At 41.9% G+C, this 17,416-nt stretch overlaps 1 protein-coding gene across 8 annotated transcripts in view; it reads left to right on the top strand.

Moving 5' to 3' along the window:
• PAPLN (papilin, proteoglycan like sulfated glycoprotein) overlaps window positions 1–17,416 on the top strand; it is an 88,605-nt gene that overhangs the window by 13,810 nt on the left and 57,379 nt on the right. For 6 of the 8 annotated variants that reach the window (XR_014789590.1, XM_084847168.1, XM_084847132.1 and 3 more), the window contains 3 exons: window positions 11,698–11,813; window positions 15,699–15,759; window positions 16,960–17,062. Coding sequence is in view for 7 of the 8 variants with exons in the window: in XM_084847168.1 (XP_084703294.1) it covers window positions 11,698–11,813; window positions 15,699–15,759; window positions 16,960–17,062 (280 nt within the window). In the remaining variant the exon portion in view is untranslated. The remainder of the gene's footprint in view (window positions 1–11,697; window positions 11,814–15,698; window positions 15,760–16,959; window positions 17,063–17,416) is intronic. The other 2 variants (XM_084847175.1, XM_084847184.1) reach the window with 2 other exon arrangements.

The following is a 17,416-nucleotide window of genomic DNA, read 5'->3' as shown; positions in this document are numbered from 1 at the left end:
TCCCACCCATGTTCCCCAGCAACTAGTGTACATAGGCTCACTGCCTCTGGTACTAGAGGTAGCACATAGCCATCAAGACTAGTACCATTGATAGCCTTTTCCTCCAGGAATTTGTCCAACCCCCTTTTAAAGCCATCCAAATTGGTGGCCATCAGTACACCCATAGTTTAACTATGTGCTATGTCCTGAATCTCCTGCCAGTCAGCTTCATAGGATGACCCCTGGTTCTAGTATTTTGAGAGAGGGAGAAAAATTTCTCCCTATCCACATTATCCATACGATGCATAATTTTGTGGACCTCTATCATGTCTCCCCTTACCCTCCTTTTTTCCAAACTAAACAATCCTAGCTGTTGAACCTTCCCTCATAGGGTTGATGCTTCAGCTCCTTGATAATTTTAGTTGCCCTTTTCTGCATTTTTTCCAGCTCTTTTTTTTAGGTGTGGTGACCAAAACTGTACATAATATTCCAAGTGTTGTCGCAAAATAGATTTATATAGAGGCAGAGTATGATATTGGCAGTTTTATTCTCAATTCCTTTTCTAATTATGCCTAACATGGAGTTTGCCTTTTTTACAGTGGCCGCACACTGGGTTGATATCTACATTGAGCTGTCCACCACAGCCTCAAGATCTCTGTCCTGGTCATTCACTGCTAGCTCAGATCCCATCAGGCTATACTTAATTTGGGATTTTTTGCCCCAATGTGCATCACTTTACTCTTGCTTACATTGAACCACATTTGCCATTTAGATGCCCATTCTCCCAGTTTGGAGAGATCCTTTTGGAGCTCTTCACAATCGCTTTTTGTTTTAACTACCCTAAATAAGTTGGTGTCATCCACAAACTTGGCCACTTCACTGCTCACTCCTAATTCCAGATCATTTATGAACAGGTTGAAAAGCATTGGTCCTAATACAGCTCCCTGTGGGACCTTCCCTCCATTGGGAGAATTTACCATTTATTCCTACTCTCTGCTTTCTGTTATTTAATCAGTTACTGATCCATGAGAGGACCTGCCCTCTTATTCCATGACTGCTAAGTTTGCTCAGGAATCTTTGGTGAGGGGCTTTGTCAAAAGCCTTTTAGAAGTCCAAATAAACAATGTCTACCAGATTACCCCTATCTACGTGTTTATTGACACTCTCAAAGTACTCTAAAAGGTTAGCGAGACAGGACTTACCTTTGCAGAAGCCATGTTTATTCTTTTTCAGCAAGCCTTGTCTTTCTATATGCTTACTAATTTTATCTTTAATAATGCCTTCAACCAATTTACCTGGACAGACATTAAGATAATGGGCCTGTGATTTCCTGGATCCCCCCTAGATCCCTTTTTGAAAACTGGTGTTGCATTGGCCATCTTCCAGTCCTCTGCTATAGAGGCTGATCTTCGGGACAGGTTGCATATTTTGGTTAGAAGATTAGCAACTTCATATTTGAGTTCTTTGAGAACTCTAGGATGGATACCATCTGGGCCCGGTGATTTATTTGCTTTCAGTTTATCAATAAGGTTGAGAAGTTCATCTTTTGCCACCACTATTTGCCTCAGTTCCTCAGACTCCCTTCCTGAAAACATCAGTTCTGATACAGGTATCTGTCCTATATCTTCTGCAGTGAAGACAGATAAAAAGAATTCATTCAGCTTCTCTGCGATCTCCTTGTCCTCCATCAGTACTCCTTTAACTCCTTTGTCATCCAGTGGTCCAGCTACCTCCCTAGCTGGTTTTCTGCTTCTGATCTATTTAAAGAATTATTTATTGTTGGCCTTGATGTTGTTAGCGATATGCTCTTCAAAATGCTTTTTTGCAATTCTTATTTTCTGCTTGCATCGCCTTGGTGCAAGCTTGTGCTGCCTTTTGTTTTCCTCACTTGGGCAAGACTTCCATTTTCTGAAGGAAGCTCTCTTTTCTCTAATAGCTCCATTAACACTCCTTGTTAACAATGTTGTCAGCCTCTTGGACTTGGTGCTACCTTTCCTAACCTGTGGTATACATTTTAGCTGGGCTCCTATTATTGTGGTTTTGAGTAATCTCCAAGCCTTTTGAAAGGATTCAATCCTCTTGACTCCCCCTTTTAACTTTCTTTTCACCAGTTCCCTCATTTTAGAGAAGTTTCCTCTTTTGAAGTCGAATGTGACTGTGTTGGACATCCTGAGCAATTTTCCACTTAAATATATATTAAATCTGATAGCACTGTGATCACTGTTTCCAATTGGTTCAACAACATTTATATCTCATACTAGGTCCTGAGTGACACCATTTAGGATTAAATCCAAGGTCACCTCACCTCTGGTCAGTTCCATGAACAACTGTTCTACAGCATAATCTTTTAGGGCATTGAGAAATCTAACCTCTTTGTCGTGGCTGGAACATGCATTTATCTAATCAATGTGGGGGTAACTGAAGCCGCCCATTATTACAACACTTCCTTGTTTGGAGGCCTCCCTGATTTTGTTTTCCATCTCAAGGTCAGTTTGAGCATTCTAGTCTGGGGGATGATAGCACTAAATTAGTTTTGGCAACTGATATTGTCACCCACAGTGTTTCTGTGGTACAGCCTTCCCGTTTTAGGTGTTCTAGTCCGCTTGGCACTATGCCCTCCTTGACGTACAGGGTCATCAAATTCCACTTGAATTTGATGTATTTCCAAGAAGAGGCTGTGGCCCCTCAAATGAATTAAAGTCTCTATACAGAATGTGTTTTGAATATATTGATAGCTTCTAAAATGCTGCCCCCTTGAACCCTTGAAAACCCTACTTCTCCTGAAAAACCTTTCTGTAAAATTAAAAGTTTAAAATTTTATTTCCTACCGTTACTTCTAGCACTACCAATGAAATAAAGTTGGGGTATGTATGTGTGGTCCCATTGTCATGTGGAATAAAAACTAGGGACTACAAGCTGTAATTACTTTAGCCAATACATTAGGCTGCAATACTATACCCACTTACCTAGGAGTAGGCCCACTGAATACAGTGGAACTTACTTCTGAGCAAACATGCATAGGCTTGCACGTACAGCTTCAGTTGATTAAATGACAGGAGCCAATTCTAATAGGTGAGGTAAAATTTGAATGAGTGGGGCTGTGGGTTGGGGCACACTTGTTCATTTTTGAGGCTATTTTGTTTCTGGTATGTTACCGTAATAGGGAATGAAAAGGCAACAGAACCATGTGTTGCAGCTCTTACTGGACTATACCGCTTCAAACTCCAAGTAGGAGATCACATATATGAATGCTCCTTCTTATGAGAAATGTCCTGATGGGAAATTTTACACAGAAAATTAACATGCCATGGAAAGGTTTCTGTTTAAGGGAGGTCTGATGAGGAGAGCATTCAAATGTGCAGCTGTGGTCTGAAGCAAAAGGGGACTTCGCTGATTGTGCAGCTTGGAAGCAACACAGAAAAAAATGTGCAGCTTAGTCTTTAGGCTGCAAATTGTATACCCCACATACCAATATTTGGTCACAACCTTGATGTACAACCCTTTCCTTCGTTAGCCTTTCCATTCTATTTTATCCTCAGCATTAGCTTATAATCCCCCTTGGTGTAAAGACTGCACGTATAACTTTTATAAATTGTCATGCACAGTGGACATATGGTACAAATATTAAGTAATGCTGGTGGGTGGCTCTATTATGGGAAGGGAGAAAGAGAAATAGAGGAATTTGTGAAGGTTTTCTTACAATGAATGTATATTTCCTGCGGCGTGCATGCTATCTGTCTAAGCTGACTGGGAGCATTTTCAAATGATGACGCCACTGTTTTAAATCAGGAGTATGCTGACTTGGAAATTATAAAAAATGGTAGTGGTAATGTACAAGTAGCAATAAAAATGGGTGCGCCTTATGCTGCATCCTGTTTAGACATGCTTGTGTCTTTGTTGAGAGTATATGTATATTAGTTACGTTTGTATCCCACCCATCCTTCAAGGAGTTCATAGTGGTCTCTGCAATAGCTTTCCAGGCAATTCCCAACATGACAAATGATAAACCGGCTTAGTTTCAGAGATGGAGCCTTTCTTGCCTTGTGTCTTTTGTAAGCATGCAAGCAGGGCTCTATTGTCTTTTATTGTGTTTTACATTTATTCTGTTTCACCTGGTTGGGGGCAGGGGGGAGTTCTGCAGTTAAGAAACAATGGACATGATCCAGCTAAAGTTAAGCATGATAGTTTTAACTCTCCCATTTAAATCAATGAGATGCTGAAGTGCTTAGCCTTGGGCTGGACAGTGACCAATAGACTGGGTCTGTTTGCATGATCGCAGTGTGGTTAACACACGTCAGTCACGTACTGGCCAGATTTCCCTAATTACCCTTGCTAGGGCGGCTTGCCTTGTTATACAAACCCAGGCAGCATGGCTTCTTTGAGGAGGAAACAACCCTCAAATAACCCATGGCCTACTGTTGGGTTATTTGAGGGTTATTTCCCCCTCAAAGAAGCCATGCCGCCAGGGTTCAGACAACACAACAAGCTGCACCTAGGCAGGTAATTAGGCTAATGACATCCAGCACACACCAATTCAAACAAGTCACTGTGTCTTGTTTGATCATGTGAACAGGCCCATTTTACTGAACTTCGATCCTTCAGACCATTCTCTGGCTTCTGAACAGCATTCGCATAATAGTGTTGTAAGATTGGAGGTTGAGGCAGGAGAGGGTTAATAGAGACACAGATATTCCCTGTATAGCCAGTAGCAAAGTTGCCAGGCACATCTTTTGTTAGGGAAAATACAGGTAAATGGCCCAAGAAGACTAGGAGATGGTGGGAGACTCCTCTTTATTCCCTCCTGTAGCCAGAGGGAGAGGCCAAACTAGCTGTGGGCTGGTTCACATGATCAGCTACCCCACTATGGCTTATTTAAGCCATGATCAGCTGCATTGTGTGCAGGCGGCCATTTTGAATATTCAAGCTGTGACCGCAGCTTGTTGTGTCATCCGAAACCGGTGGGAGTGGATTGTGTGAAGGTTAAACAACCCTTACAAAATCCATGGCTTGTTTTAGGTTTATGCCCACCCCTTCCGAGTTCTGACAACATGACAAGCCACGGTCATGACTTGAATATTCAAAAGTCGCCTGGCATGTGCTGCAACCCACCATGACTTAAATAAATAAGCTACTGTGGGCAGCCGCGATCATGCAAACCAGGTATGTGAGTGGGAAACATACGAAGTATTTTTTTTAGGAGACAGGCTGCAGTTTTCGAAGAAGACACAGAGAAAGAGGCTTCTTGGGGGCTGCTGCTGTCTGACAGTCTGATGTGGAACAGTAGATTTGGCTGTCTGTTGGACTATTTCAATTGTGCCTCCACCTATGCTCAACCTGTAGATTTGTAAATACATTAAAATATTACAAAATGCCATCAGACTCTAGTGACTTCCTTCCAAAGAAAACCAAGCTTGGGTAAGCGTTGCATCCTTGGAATATCTCACAACTTAGAAAAGTAGGGTGAGCCTAGCAATAGATTTGGTTGAATATTGTGTATCCTAGCAACTGCTCTGTGCTGCCCATTTGCCTACCATGTTTCCCATTTTAGTCTCAAACAAGGCCTAGTTCTAACCAAGCTAGGTGGTAAACCTGTGTTTGGGGTGGCCAGTTTCAGATTGCAGGTAGAATCATTTCATGCTTCTCCGTTAAAAAAATCCACCATAAAGAAAATTACATGTCTTTTTCCCCACAAGTGGCAGCTGCTCTTCACTGTTACTCTACCCCAGAATAAATACCCAGTCTTGGTATAATGGGGTCAAATCCAATAATGGGACTTTTCTCCCCTCTCTCCTCCCCCTGTAGCTGTTCATGCTACCCCAAAATCTGCTCCAGAGGGCTTCCCATCCCTCTGGATCAGATTTTTGAGGGCATCCAGGGGGTGGGACGATTGGGCGGGGGTGATAGCTCTGCTTCTGGTTCTGCTGACGGAACTGCTTCCTGTAAGTGCAATGACACCTCTGGATAAAGCTCAGTGTATAGTAAATTGTGTGTGCGGTGGTGGTGGCAGGGGTGGGACTACCTTCAAAGATGTCAATTTACCATAATCTAGAGTCCCTAGTTTCTGGATGAGGACCGGGGCAAAACCTGATACAGAACTGGCTCTTGTTTTTTTGCCATAGCTATTGGCTGAAGGATTGCACATGCACTGCAATTTATGAGCTTGGATTACTTTTACTTTCTAGGTATTAACTATAGAGCACCTGACATTTGAAGATTAATATACTGCTATTTAGTATGCTGCTCTGTATTCCTGTACCATATACTGCTTCATCCTCTGCTGTCACTATTTTATTTATCTTTCCTTGCCCAGGAGGTTGGCGTTCTGTACAAGTGTATTTCCTTGATAACTTGTGGAGTTATTATGCATATTAAAGATACTTATCCCTTTTCACCTTGAAAGCTTTTTACAAACAAGCTGTCTCATTGAGGCAATCCATCAGTTGTTACAGAAATGATTACAAGAAATGCTGTATTCTTCGTAGGCTGACTGCTTTGAACCTTGTCTGCACAGGACACATTTATTGACTCTATTTTAAGCTCATGGTAGGTGAGCATGTATCACATCTTCATATATCTTGATATAAAAAGTGGTCGTGTTGTTTTACTGATCATCCAGTGTGCCTCTTTGCATAGCCTTAAATATCACCCCTCCCCCTGCAAGGGTTCTCATCTTTTCCCCCCCATTTTTTTCCGGTAAGGCTTATTTAGCTTTGGCCCAGAATATGGCCTGAAGGCATATGGCACAGGAGTTTTGCCAAAGGTAAACTGCTGAGGTCTTGGTAATGCTTGGATGGAAGACCTCCTGGAAAACCCAATGTTTTGCTCATAACATCTAATTCTGTCCTAACTGATAAGATGCACTCAGAATTTTTAGTCCTAGAAATTTTACCATGATGTCTGAATTTGCTTTTTTCCTCCTCCCTCCCAACCCTTTTTTCTTTTGTCTCATGTCTTTTAGAAAAGATTGTAAACCTGAGGGCAGAAGTTGTCTTATAATTGATCTTCATAAGCTGCTCTTGGAGCCTTTGTTTTGAGCTGAAGAGCAGGGTAAAAATACTACAAATAAAATAAATAAAAATTGTTTTGAGGAGAACCCTGAAACTTTTTTCCTTTGCATTTTTCAAACTCTGTGGCTTCACTGGCCTAAAGGTCACTTCATATCTTCATTATCGTTCATAATCTTAGGATTATTTGCCAGCAGCACAGTTTGTACCATGGCAAAATTGGATCTAGTAATGGGATTTCTTGCTTTGTTAAGCCATAGCGATACTAAATGTAGCATTGCTAACTTTTCTGAGAAGGATCTTTCAAGATTATTGTGTGAATTTGCTGGTTAGAATTCTATTAAACGTCTCTCTGCCCACAAAACTCACAAGATTATGTTCCAATAAATTGCTGTCTAATACAGTTTGATTCAGGGAACAAGACACTCGCCAGAACACTAGAAGCCATTAGGAGTAAATAGGTGTCTTGGCATTTACTTCCAGGGCCTTTGGAAGTAAAAGCTTTTGTTGTGTAGGGGTGCAGAACCTCTTTCAACTTGGGAGCCGAATACCATTTCAGAAAAGCTCTCAGGGGCTGCGTTCCAGTGGTGGGTGGAGCCAAAGACAAAAGGGGTGGGGCCAAAATATAAACATATTTTAGCTTAAAGCTCTTACTGCCAGCAATTGAGCCTTAGGAGAGGCATTTCAACCTTTTAGAATGAGGACAAAAACTGCACTAAAGCTGGGAAAACACCAAATGATTTGCATTTGGGGAAGGGATGGGGGCCAGTGGAAGGAGGCATAGCCAGAGGGCCAGATTTGACCCCTGGACCTGAGGTTCTACACCCCTATTCTAAGGGGAAACAGGATTCACGGCCTCCACATTCATAGAACAATGTAGATCGTGGTTATGAAGGTCGAAGCTGGTCTTACTATAAAGCCACCATTGCTTCAGGAAACAGACTTCCAAAGGGAGTACCGTGTTTTCTTCATTGTTTTGTGTCATTAAAAAAAGGAAGCAGCTCCAGTCCTTGTGTGCGTGCAGAGCACTTACCATTTTATCTTTTTGCTTCTGGTGTGAAAATGTTTAAGGCCAGTACTAGAGATGATAGTAATTTATGCACAGCATTCATTAAACACAGTAAGATGTGTATTTATACTGGTGTCTAAAACTAGATTTGCCTTTGAAGATTTCTTGCTAAGCATGATAATATCTGGAGTCACTATACTCTAGCAGTCAGATTTTTAAAAGGGATGAAATCAGTTAGAGCAGCTGGAAAGGTAGGATTAACTCCTATCAAACAGCCATATTATCTGGGGGCCATCAACAGACGTTGGAAATGTTGCAAGATTTTCTCTGACACACTTTATGTTTTTTAATATGATCAAACATCCAGCTAGAAAACACATCAAGTTGTCACAAAAAGAGGCATAACAATACAAGCCTTGTACAAACATTGGTCAAACTCAAACTTTATGAAATACAACAAGTTAAAGTTTAACTGTTAAACTGTGTACTCTGTGGGATGGTTTGTAGATGTGTGAACTGTGGGAATGATACAAACTAGTAGCAAACTCATTATCCAAGTGCTTTATGTAACCAAAACAGCACTTTCCACACACAAGAGTGGTGGCATCAATAGGCATGCAGGACCCCCAAGGTTTGGAGAAGTACAAAACAACAATAAAATGACCATAAGGAGAGGAGACCCAAAACAGCCTCATGAGGACTGTGCCACGGGACACTGGGAGTCTCTTGACAAGAGAACAGAAAACTCTGGGGAAGAGAAATGGAATGGAGTGCCTTGGAAAAGGGTGCCACTGACTGGAACCCTGAACTGGAGCACTGCACTCCACACTGCAACGTTTTGCTGCAGGTCCCAGTCATTTAATTGTAAATTCCAGTTGGCTTAGAGATGGATTGCAATATTGCACTTAGATTATACTGGCAATAAAGTGAATGCATTGGCTTTCCCTACGAATATTCTTCAGGCTTTATGAAGATGAACTGGGAAATATAATTCATAACTGATTTTAAAGATTTAGCCATTTAAGGTACTGTCCAGTACCAAGTCAGAATTAGGGATGTTGGAAAAATCCACAATGAATAAAAATGAGTTTGGATTTCTGTGAATCCAGCCTGTGGATTCCAGAGCCAGACTGGCCTTTTCCAAGTCATACGGATTCTGTGGACTTGCAGACAGGTTTTTCACTTTTGCAGGGGATTTGCACTAATTCGCATCAGTGCAAATGCACATTAGGGTAAGTAGAACATTATTCTGGTTAAAAAATAAAATAAAATCCAAGTCTGTCAAGGAGCAGATGGTGGAAAGAAAGGCATCTGACAGTCTGCAAAACACAGACAGAAAGGATTTAACAATACCTATAGTCCAGTACCATCAACACTGATACGGGCTGGTTCTCTAAGCTGTAGCCAGCAGAGGCCTTTCTCAGTCCTGCCACCTGGGATCCACCTGAGATCCTTTAACTGGAAATTCTAGGGACTAAATCTACTACCACTCCGAGTCCTCCACCATCTGAGGAAAGGCAAGTGGTGACCAGCAGCAGAGAGAGAGCCTTCTTAGTGGTGGTGCACATTTCTGGAATTGCTTCCCCAGAGAGGTTCACCTCGTGCCAATATTTTTGGCACCAGGCAAAGAGGTTTTTATTTTCTGGGCTTTTAAATATAATGTATTCATGAATTTTTAATATGTTTATGTTTAACTTATGTTTTATTTTATTTTTGTAAACTGACCTGGAAGGAGGGTATAGAAATCTTTCAAACAAACAAACAAACAAATAAATAAATAAATGCCACTAAACTAGCTGAATGCTTGACGAATAAAGAAGACCAAAGAAATTAATTAGAAATGTTTGAGTAAGCATACATAGGATTGGGCTGCAATCTTTGCAATCTTTTGCAATCAGAAAAGTTATTTCTGTTCACATGAATTCCTTGTATCTGCTATTTCACCAGCCCTCCTCTCCCTCCAAACTTATAAAAAATTAGCTCCAAAGAATAGGCTTGTGTTGACATAGTAGCTGAAGTGATTTCGGGATACTGTGTAGCTTGAGTTCTTGTCATTCTCACTGACAACTCCATCTGCAACAGTTTTGTGCAGTAATGCAGCAGCAAGTCTGGAGATTATGGTTATGGTGGTATCAACAATTCAGCACAACAATGTTCTAGGTCATCTTATAACACTAACACAACAATAGATAACATTGCATTAGAACAGAGAGCAGCCACTGAGTAAACACTCATTTTTCGGTGCAGCGGCTTTTAGAATTGGAGTAGACAAACTGTGGATTGTGATTTGTGAATGAGACCAGGAAGCTGTCCTCACGGGGGATTTGCTGCGAATTGGAAGCACGTTGAGGTTGTTCATGGCAGATGACATGCCAGTCTGCAGCCACCTCGGAGATTTCTGGTGGATAAGCCAGATTTTCAGGGACTAATTTTACTCCACTTTATTTCTTTAATTTGGGTTCTCCACACTCCTGGTGCTGTGTGCCACTATCCTCCACATTTACTTCGGCATGATAGCCCTGCCCAAGGGTGTGTCTTTCACCTGGCTGTGACCTCGCAAGCCTTTCCAGAATCGCCCTGCACTCCCATTTCGCCAGTAATTAGCCTCCATGATGATGCAATTCTCTGATGTTTGCATTACTTCACTTCTACATTGTTGTGTTAAGTCACATCTCCAATATTGTGTAAAGTCGCTTCTTTGATGTCATGTGAAGTTGCTTTTCTGATCTGGTGTGGTCGTTGGGATCAGTCATTGCAAGCAGGGGGAAAGTGCCCAGAGAAGGAGAAAGGGTGGGGTAGAAGCAATAACTCCGTGACGGTTTGCTGGAAAGGTGTGAAATGGGGTGGGGGGATGCTCTCAGTAGGAGCCTTCAGATGCTGCACTCAAGAACTAGGGATTTTGGCTTCTCAAGGCAAAAGTGTGCACAGTGGGTACAGGGGAGAGAGGAATAACTCCATGGCAGATTGCTGGAACATGGTGAATTGGGGGGTGGGATTCTCTCATAGGGAACCTTCAGATGCTGCATTGGATATTTGGGTATTTTGACTTCTTCAGGGAAATTTGCACACATGGGGAAAAATTAGTTGCACTCTATTCATAATAATGTAGTAGCAGGGGGGACCCTAGACATGGGCCGGGAAACAAGCCTCTCTCATTGGTTGAGCAGTCCCTGCCAGTTTGATGATGTTCAGTTCTCCTCCCCACACCCCACCTGGAAGTATGTTCCTTTCAAGCACTGTGTGACCTCCTGAAAACCGGATTTTAAAGGTATGGTACACTTGGCTTTTCTTGCTTCATGTGTCCCTGATGTATCAAAGCTGATTCCATGAAAATCCAGAAAATACTACAACGCGTTTCTCATTCCATTGTCGTGAAGAACTCCCCCCCCCCCCGCAAAGGTATTCCCAGAGTGGATAGAAATTAATAAAAGGAGCAGCTCATAGTGTGCATGTGATACAATGTCACAACAGATCTGCCTTTAACAAGGAGGAGGAGGTTGCTGAGGATACCAGAAGCAGCAGTTGCCCTGCCATAGCAGTTGCCATGGGTGCCCATGGTGGGGGAGTGGGGAGGTGGAGTCAGTTAGGAATGGAAGGAGGATGTGTCTTATGGCTCTCAACCATACTGCAGTTTTGGAATGTAGCTTTTAGGCTCTGGAATGTTGACCCTCTCACTATCTACATGCAATTGAATTGTTCTTTCAGGCTCGAAAAGCAAAAAGGCAAAATGACTTCTGGGGAAGCTGGGGAGAATGGGGTGAATGCAGCCGGAGCTGTGGTGGGGGCATCAGTATTCGGCAACGGCGCTGCTACTCGCAAAGGTAAGAGCCTTTTCTTTCCATGCCAGTTTCCTCTTCCTTAAGCCAACATCTTTACAAGAGAGAGAAGAGCAGCTCTTAGGTATGATCCCCTTTGGTAAAAAAACACACAAAAAAAAACACAGAGAGTATTGTGGCATCTTGAGAGTAACATATTTATTACTGCATAAGCTTTCATGGATTGAAATCCACTTCATCAGATGAATGAAGTGTTCTCCTAAGTTGGCAGGTATATGTAGGGGGACGGGGAATTGTAAGCAGTGAGGTCAGAGGAAAATGAAATACAGAGTGTGACAATTACATTAAAGGAGGGGTGGGTGGAAGGTAGATCTCCGGAAGTTTTGGATTTCAACTCCCAGAAACCCCTGCCAGCATGGCCGATGGTCAGGAATTCTGGGAGTGAAAGTCCAAAACATCTGGAGATCTGCTCCTGCCCACCCATGTTGAAGTTTGAATGTATGTAAAAGCATTACATTCATAAGGCAGTGTTGATGATAACACAAACATCCTGGCATAGGACGCTAATTAAAGAACTGGTGTGGCTTAGTGGGTAAGAGACAGGTTAGGTTACCAAACATGGCTGGGAATCAGGAAGTTCCCTGGATCGAATCTCGCCTCTGCCTCTCACAAACTCACTAGGTGGCTCTACTGATGTTAAGTAATAGTCATAACAATAACAACAACAGGTTGTTTCATCAGGTCAATGTCAATTTGAGCAGCGGCCTGATTGCATGTTATTATTTTATTATCAATGTGCACGGAGCCCTACAGAGTACAAAAGGGCATGTCCCTGCCCCAAGGAGTTTATAATCTAAAGTACAACACAGAGGAAACAGAGGAAGCAGAGGCAGAAGTGAATGGGAAGAATTGCCTGCACTGTCAGTACGTGTATGGTGTTACAGCACTGAACACTGTACCAGTTTGAAGACGACCATGTTTTCCTACTCTGCCTTACTGTGCTTCAAAAATGTGTTGTTGGCAATTCCATGCATGGGCATCGTTGTGACAGTTGCCTGAAGGTTCAGATCATTGTGTCCTCCTTAGCTCTTCTTGGATGATTTCTCTGGTTCAGATCAAAAGGCTTAACTGTTTTTTCTTGTTTATACTTCATGCAATTGCACAGCCCCACAAAATTGTTAATAAGCTCAATGCTCTCCGTGATGAAAGCCTAACCTAGAAAGTGCAAATGATTCTTCTTTGAACAGAAGAACTGCAGAAATCTCTTTATGATGACTAGGCCTGGGCTACTGAAAAAGTTGGAATTCTGTTCCAGTTAGGATATGTAGACACAGCAGGGATATCGTTAGCACGGTGTCATCTTGCAAAGGCTAGAGAATGACTAGATGTTATATCTATGTGGCAGTAAAAATGCCTGAGCCTGCTAGGGCAGGCAGAGCTGCATCCATTAGATACAAGTTCTGGATGAAACAGACTAGTTTTGTATAAACAAGGCCAGACAGAGAAACCGATTAAATGCTGCCTTAATACTGTTTTCAAAAATCTGCTCTATCTGAAGCCATGTCCCAATTTGCCCTTAGATTCTGCAGAATTACTAGAAGTTGTGTCCTGAATGTGACGGGTGCAAAGCCAAGACCACCTATAACAGAAAGAGTGGAGATAGCCTTGTCATAGGTTAGTTAACATAGCTGTGGAGGAAGCTCCTAGGTCAAATCTGTAGTCCAACACATCTGGAGGGTTGAAGAAGGCTGTCCTAGTGGCTTTTGCTATTTTTTGTTTTAATCAGGGAGTGTCCTGTTCTGAAGAGAAATGCATAGCTTTGCCACAGCTTTTTAAAAAGGGCACAATCCAGCCACTGCTAAGAGCCTTTCAGGAGTGTTTCTGAGCACAGGGAGTGGGAGAGTAGTTCAGATTCTGAACAGAGCCTTTCTACATGAGGCTTTTATTGTACACTCATGATTCCTCACTCAGTGTTTTGCGGGTTCCTTACATGATGCCGTCATCCTCCAGGACCTCTCCCGTGGTTTGCAACCATTGTTGTGGTTTTTATCCTAATGAGGAAAGTCTCATATTATTTAGAAATGGCGGAATTAGAGTCTCGTGTAATTGTGGGATTCTGCTGTACCACAGCACCATCTAATGAAACATATAGAACGACAGAGAAAGAACCCTGCCCGAAAAAAGCATGTGTAAAGGAGCTGATCTTAATCCTGCAAAGAATATGGAAGCAGAAGCCTTGGTAAAGGTGCAGGATAAAAGTCTCATATAGAAATGCCCTAAATCTCTCCCGCTGAAATCAGTGGAACTTCAAAGCATTTCACTTCAGCGGTACTATGCCCATGAATAACAAAATGATGCTGTAAGAGGAGGATATACCTTTGCTAGTACCTGCCACTTTAAAAATATTGTTAAAGGGCTAGATGAGCATGTTTCCACTTCATTGATGCAGCAGGTGAGCCCTAAAGCTTATAAAATTAATGTTAAAATTAAACTTAAAAATAGCACTGTGCACAAAATGGGGCAGAGAAGGGAAGAAGTTGTCACAAGCAATATCTGAAAGGTGCCTGATACTTATAACTTCATTCTAGAGTAACTTCTAGGGAAACTTCATTTCCCTTTTTTAAAAAAATTAACATCTAGCCTGAGAGTTTTGTACAACTCAGCAGCTTATATACTTATGTTTTTCTGATCCTTTTGGCTTTTATTTATTTATTTATTTTGGCTAATAGACCAAGATAGATAGTGCTTTTGGGCTACACTGAGTCTACACTGTGACAATCCCAATAGATGCTGCAGGTGGAGGCAAAATCGTATTTGCCAAACAGAAAACATGGTGCTTTGTATGCTGGGAAAATTCCATTTTCCCACAACACAAGCACTGCAGGCAAGAAAGACATCTGGATCCCCTCCAGCAAATAACAACTGTGCCCTTATTGTACTAACATCTAAAGTCTAGAAAAGGCCCATAGACTTGAGAAGAGGAGCACTAAGGGTGCAATCCTATGCATGTTCAGAGAGAAAAAAATCCTACAATTGCCAGCATACCCCAGCCTCTGGGGCATGCTGGGAATTGTAGGATTTTTTTCTGTGTAAACATGCATAGGACTGCACCGTGAACGACTTTCTGAGGCTACAGTGGCAAACACATCATACTAGTGTAGGACTGAACTTTGGAGTGAAGATTCCTAAGATTGCCCTGTAAATTTTGGTTTCTCTCTAAACTGTTTTTCTGCCTGGCACTGACTGAACTGTGGCCCTTTCCAGTCAGGACTGGCATCAAAGACAATGCCCTCCCTTCCCTAAGGCATGCGGCATCTTTCCCATTGTTCCCTTTGCACTGCTGTTTTATATGCAGCCATATGCTGTCCTGTATAGTGGCTTGCTCACTAACAATGAATACTCTGGGCTGGCCCAAGACATTTTACTGCCTGAGGTGGAGCAGCAAATGGTGCCCCTTTCCCCAAACTATGGTGCATAGTACCCCGAGGCTGGTATTTTGGCACCTGCAGCAGAAAATACCACCTTTCCCCCTCCCTGAGAGTAAAAATGCAACAATAATCAATTAAATAATTAACAATTCGCTGCCGTTTCATGACACCCAAATTCAGCTGCCTCACTATACCTAGTGGTAGGGCTGGTAATGGCAATCTTGGAGAGCCAGGATGCTTTCAGATGGTAGCTCCTAGTGCTACCAATCAAAAGACATTTTCTGTTGGAAAGTTATGTCTGAACCGGACCTCATTCCATTACACGGAAACTGACCCTGTAAAAAGCTCCTGAAACCTCCTGCCACTTGGGGAAACGGGGGAGCACAAAACACTTCACTGACAACCAGCACTTTGCTAGGAAATGTAAGAATGAACTTCTAAATATGATTCTGGCATTTATAACCGTTTCCGAGCTGTTGCAGATTGTTGGTCTGTCTTTCAGGACAGATGGTGGGTCCAGTTGTATAGGACCAACCCGAAGCTTTCGCTCGTGCAATGTTCAGGTAAATTGACCAATGAGCTCTTTTTCCTCTACCTGTTCCTTCTCCTTCAAGAGCTGAATCTTTTTCAGCAGCCACATCTGGCATCCTCTCAACATCACCTTGATTTTCAGTTATCATTGGGGAACTAATTTTACCAATAACAACCTTAGACTAGTGATTCATTCTCACAATGACTTACGGAAGATTACAAATTAACATCCTTGAACCAATGAGTCATAAAAGCAAATGGGGTAACAGATGTGGGGTGAAGGGACATTGTTTTCACCTTTTCAATGCATATTTGCAGATGATGGAAGGCTTCTAATCTATGTTAGCGGTTGTGAGTATAGAACCAGGGGTGTGACAGTTATTCAGAATGAGTTAACTTTAATGAACATGGAGTACAAGGTATTATCATTTATATATAACTTACAGGATTTTATATTTTATTGAACAACCTTTGTTCAGTCTTTCTACTGTTTCATGCAACCATACAGTGCATACCTTTACATTTATTTAAAGGTAATTGTGTAATTATTTTTATAAACAGACAGATTATGTAAATCATCACTTATCCTTAGATAGTATTTCCTTGGCTCATTTCAACCTCGGCTTTGTTTATGCATTGAAGGGGTGTATTAGAGGTTGAACTGAGGCGAAACACTCAAGAAACTTTGGCAAAATCACTGTGCATAAAGGTTATGGCTAGGTAGGAAAAGAAGTAGTGTCTCAACAGATCTGGTGATTGTGTGAACATGCTCAGAAAAGTGTAATGTAGTCTCCATAGAATACATGCCATTTTCTGATGATTACCAACTTCTTATAGCCTTCCCTTTGATATGCAGATGGTAATCAACATTGCATTGAAATAATGTGATAAACAGAGAAAAATTGAATATGTGATTTAGATATAAGTACCAGAGGTTTAATCCAGAACTCTGAATAGAAAGGAATTGGAATTTTGAATAATTTTTGTAATTTTAAAGTCACCCAGTGAGCTTCACGGATGAGTGGGAAATTGAACCCAGGTATCCCTAGTCCAGCAGCCTGTTCACTATATTGCTTTAGCTCTAGTTGCATGCTGCTGATATCCAAGTCTTTGGGAAGTGCGTAAGCATATAATAAGCAAGTCCTGAAGTATTTCCCATACTCTAGCCTGACTTGGAGTAAATACAGAAAGGCCCCCTCCCCCGCCAGATAATTCTCTCCTATTCTTTCTAGAACTGTCCTGAGGGCTCCAGAGATTTTCGAGCAGAACAGTGTGCTGTGTTTGATGGGACAGAATTCCAGGGGAAAAGATACAAGTGGCTTCCCTATTATGAAGGTAATAGATAGATTTACTCTTACTGTCTGATTCTGCAGATTAGATGATGTAGAGAATGTGGGTGAAAGTGAAGTGGCTTTTTCTGGAATAAAAAATCTGCTGAGATTCTGAGGTGCTTCTAGATAGAGGCCTCTTAGCACTGGCAACCAGAAGCCATTGTGCAGCAATTCCATTTTTTCTTTCTTAACGGATTTTCTGCAGTAAGGAAAAGCAGAGAAGAAGTGGTGGGAAAACATAGGAGGAGACTATTGTCTGAACACCACTACCCAGATAAACTTATGTGAATGAACAAGGCAGTTTCATGATAAAAGCCTCATCTGGAAGTGCCCCAAGTTGCCATTAGTTTAGTTGATT

The sequence above is a fragment of the Heloderma suspectum genome, chromosome 1 (genome assembly GCF_057233095.1).
Source record: "Heloderma suspectum isolate Gila_16-S chromosome 1, 16-S_ref, whole genome shotgun sequence".
In the NCBI taxonomy this organism is placed as follows: domain Eukaryota; kingdom Metazoa; phylum Chordata; class Lepidosauria; order Squamata; family Helodermatidae; genus Heloderma; species Heloderma suspectum.
This window is presented reverse-complemented; position numbering and strand designations above follow the sequence as displayed.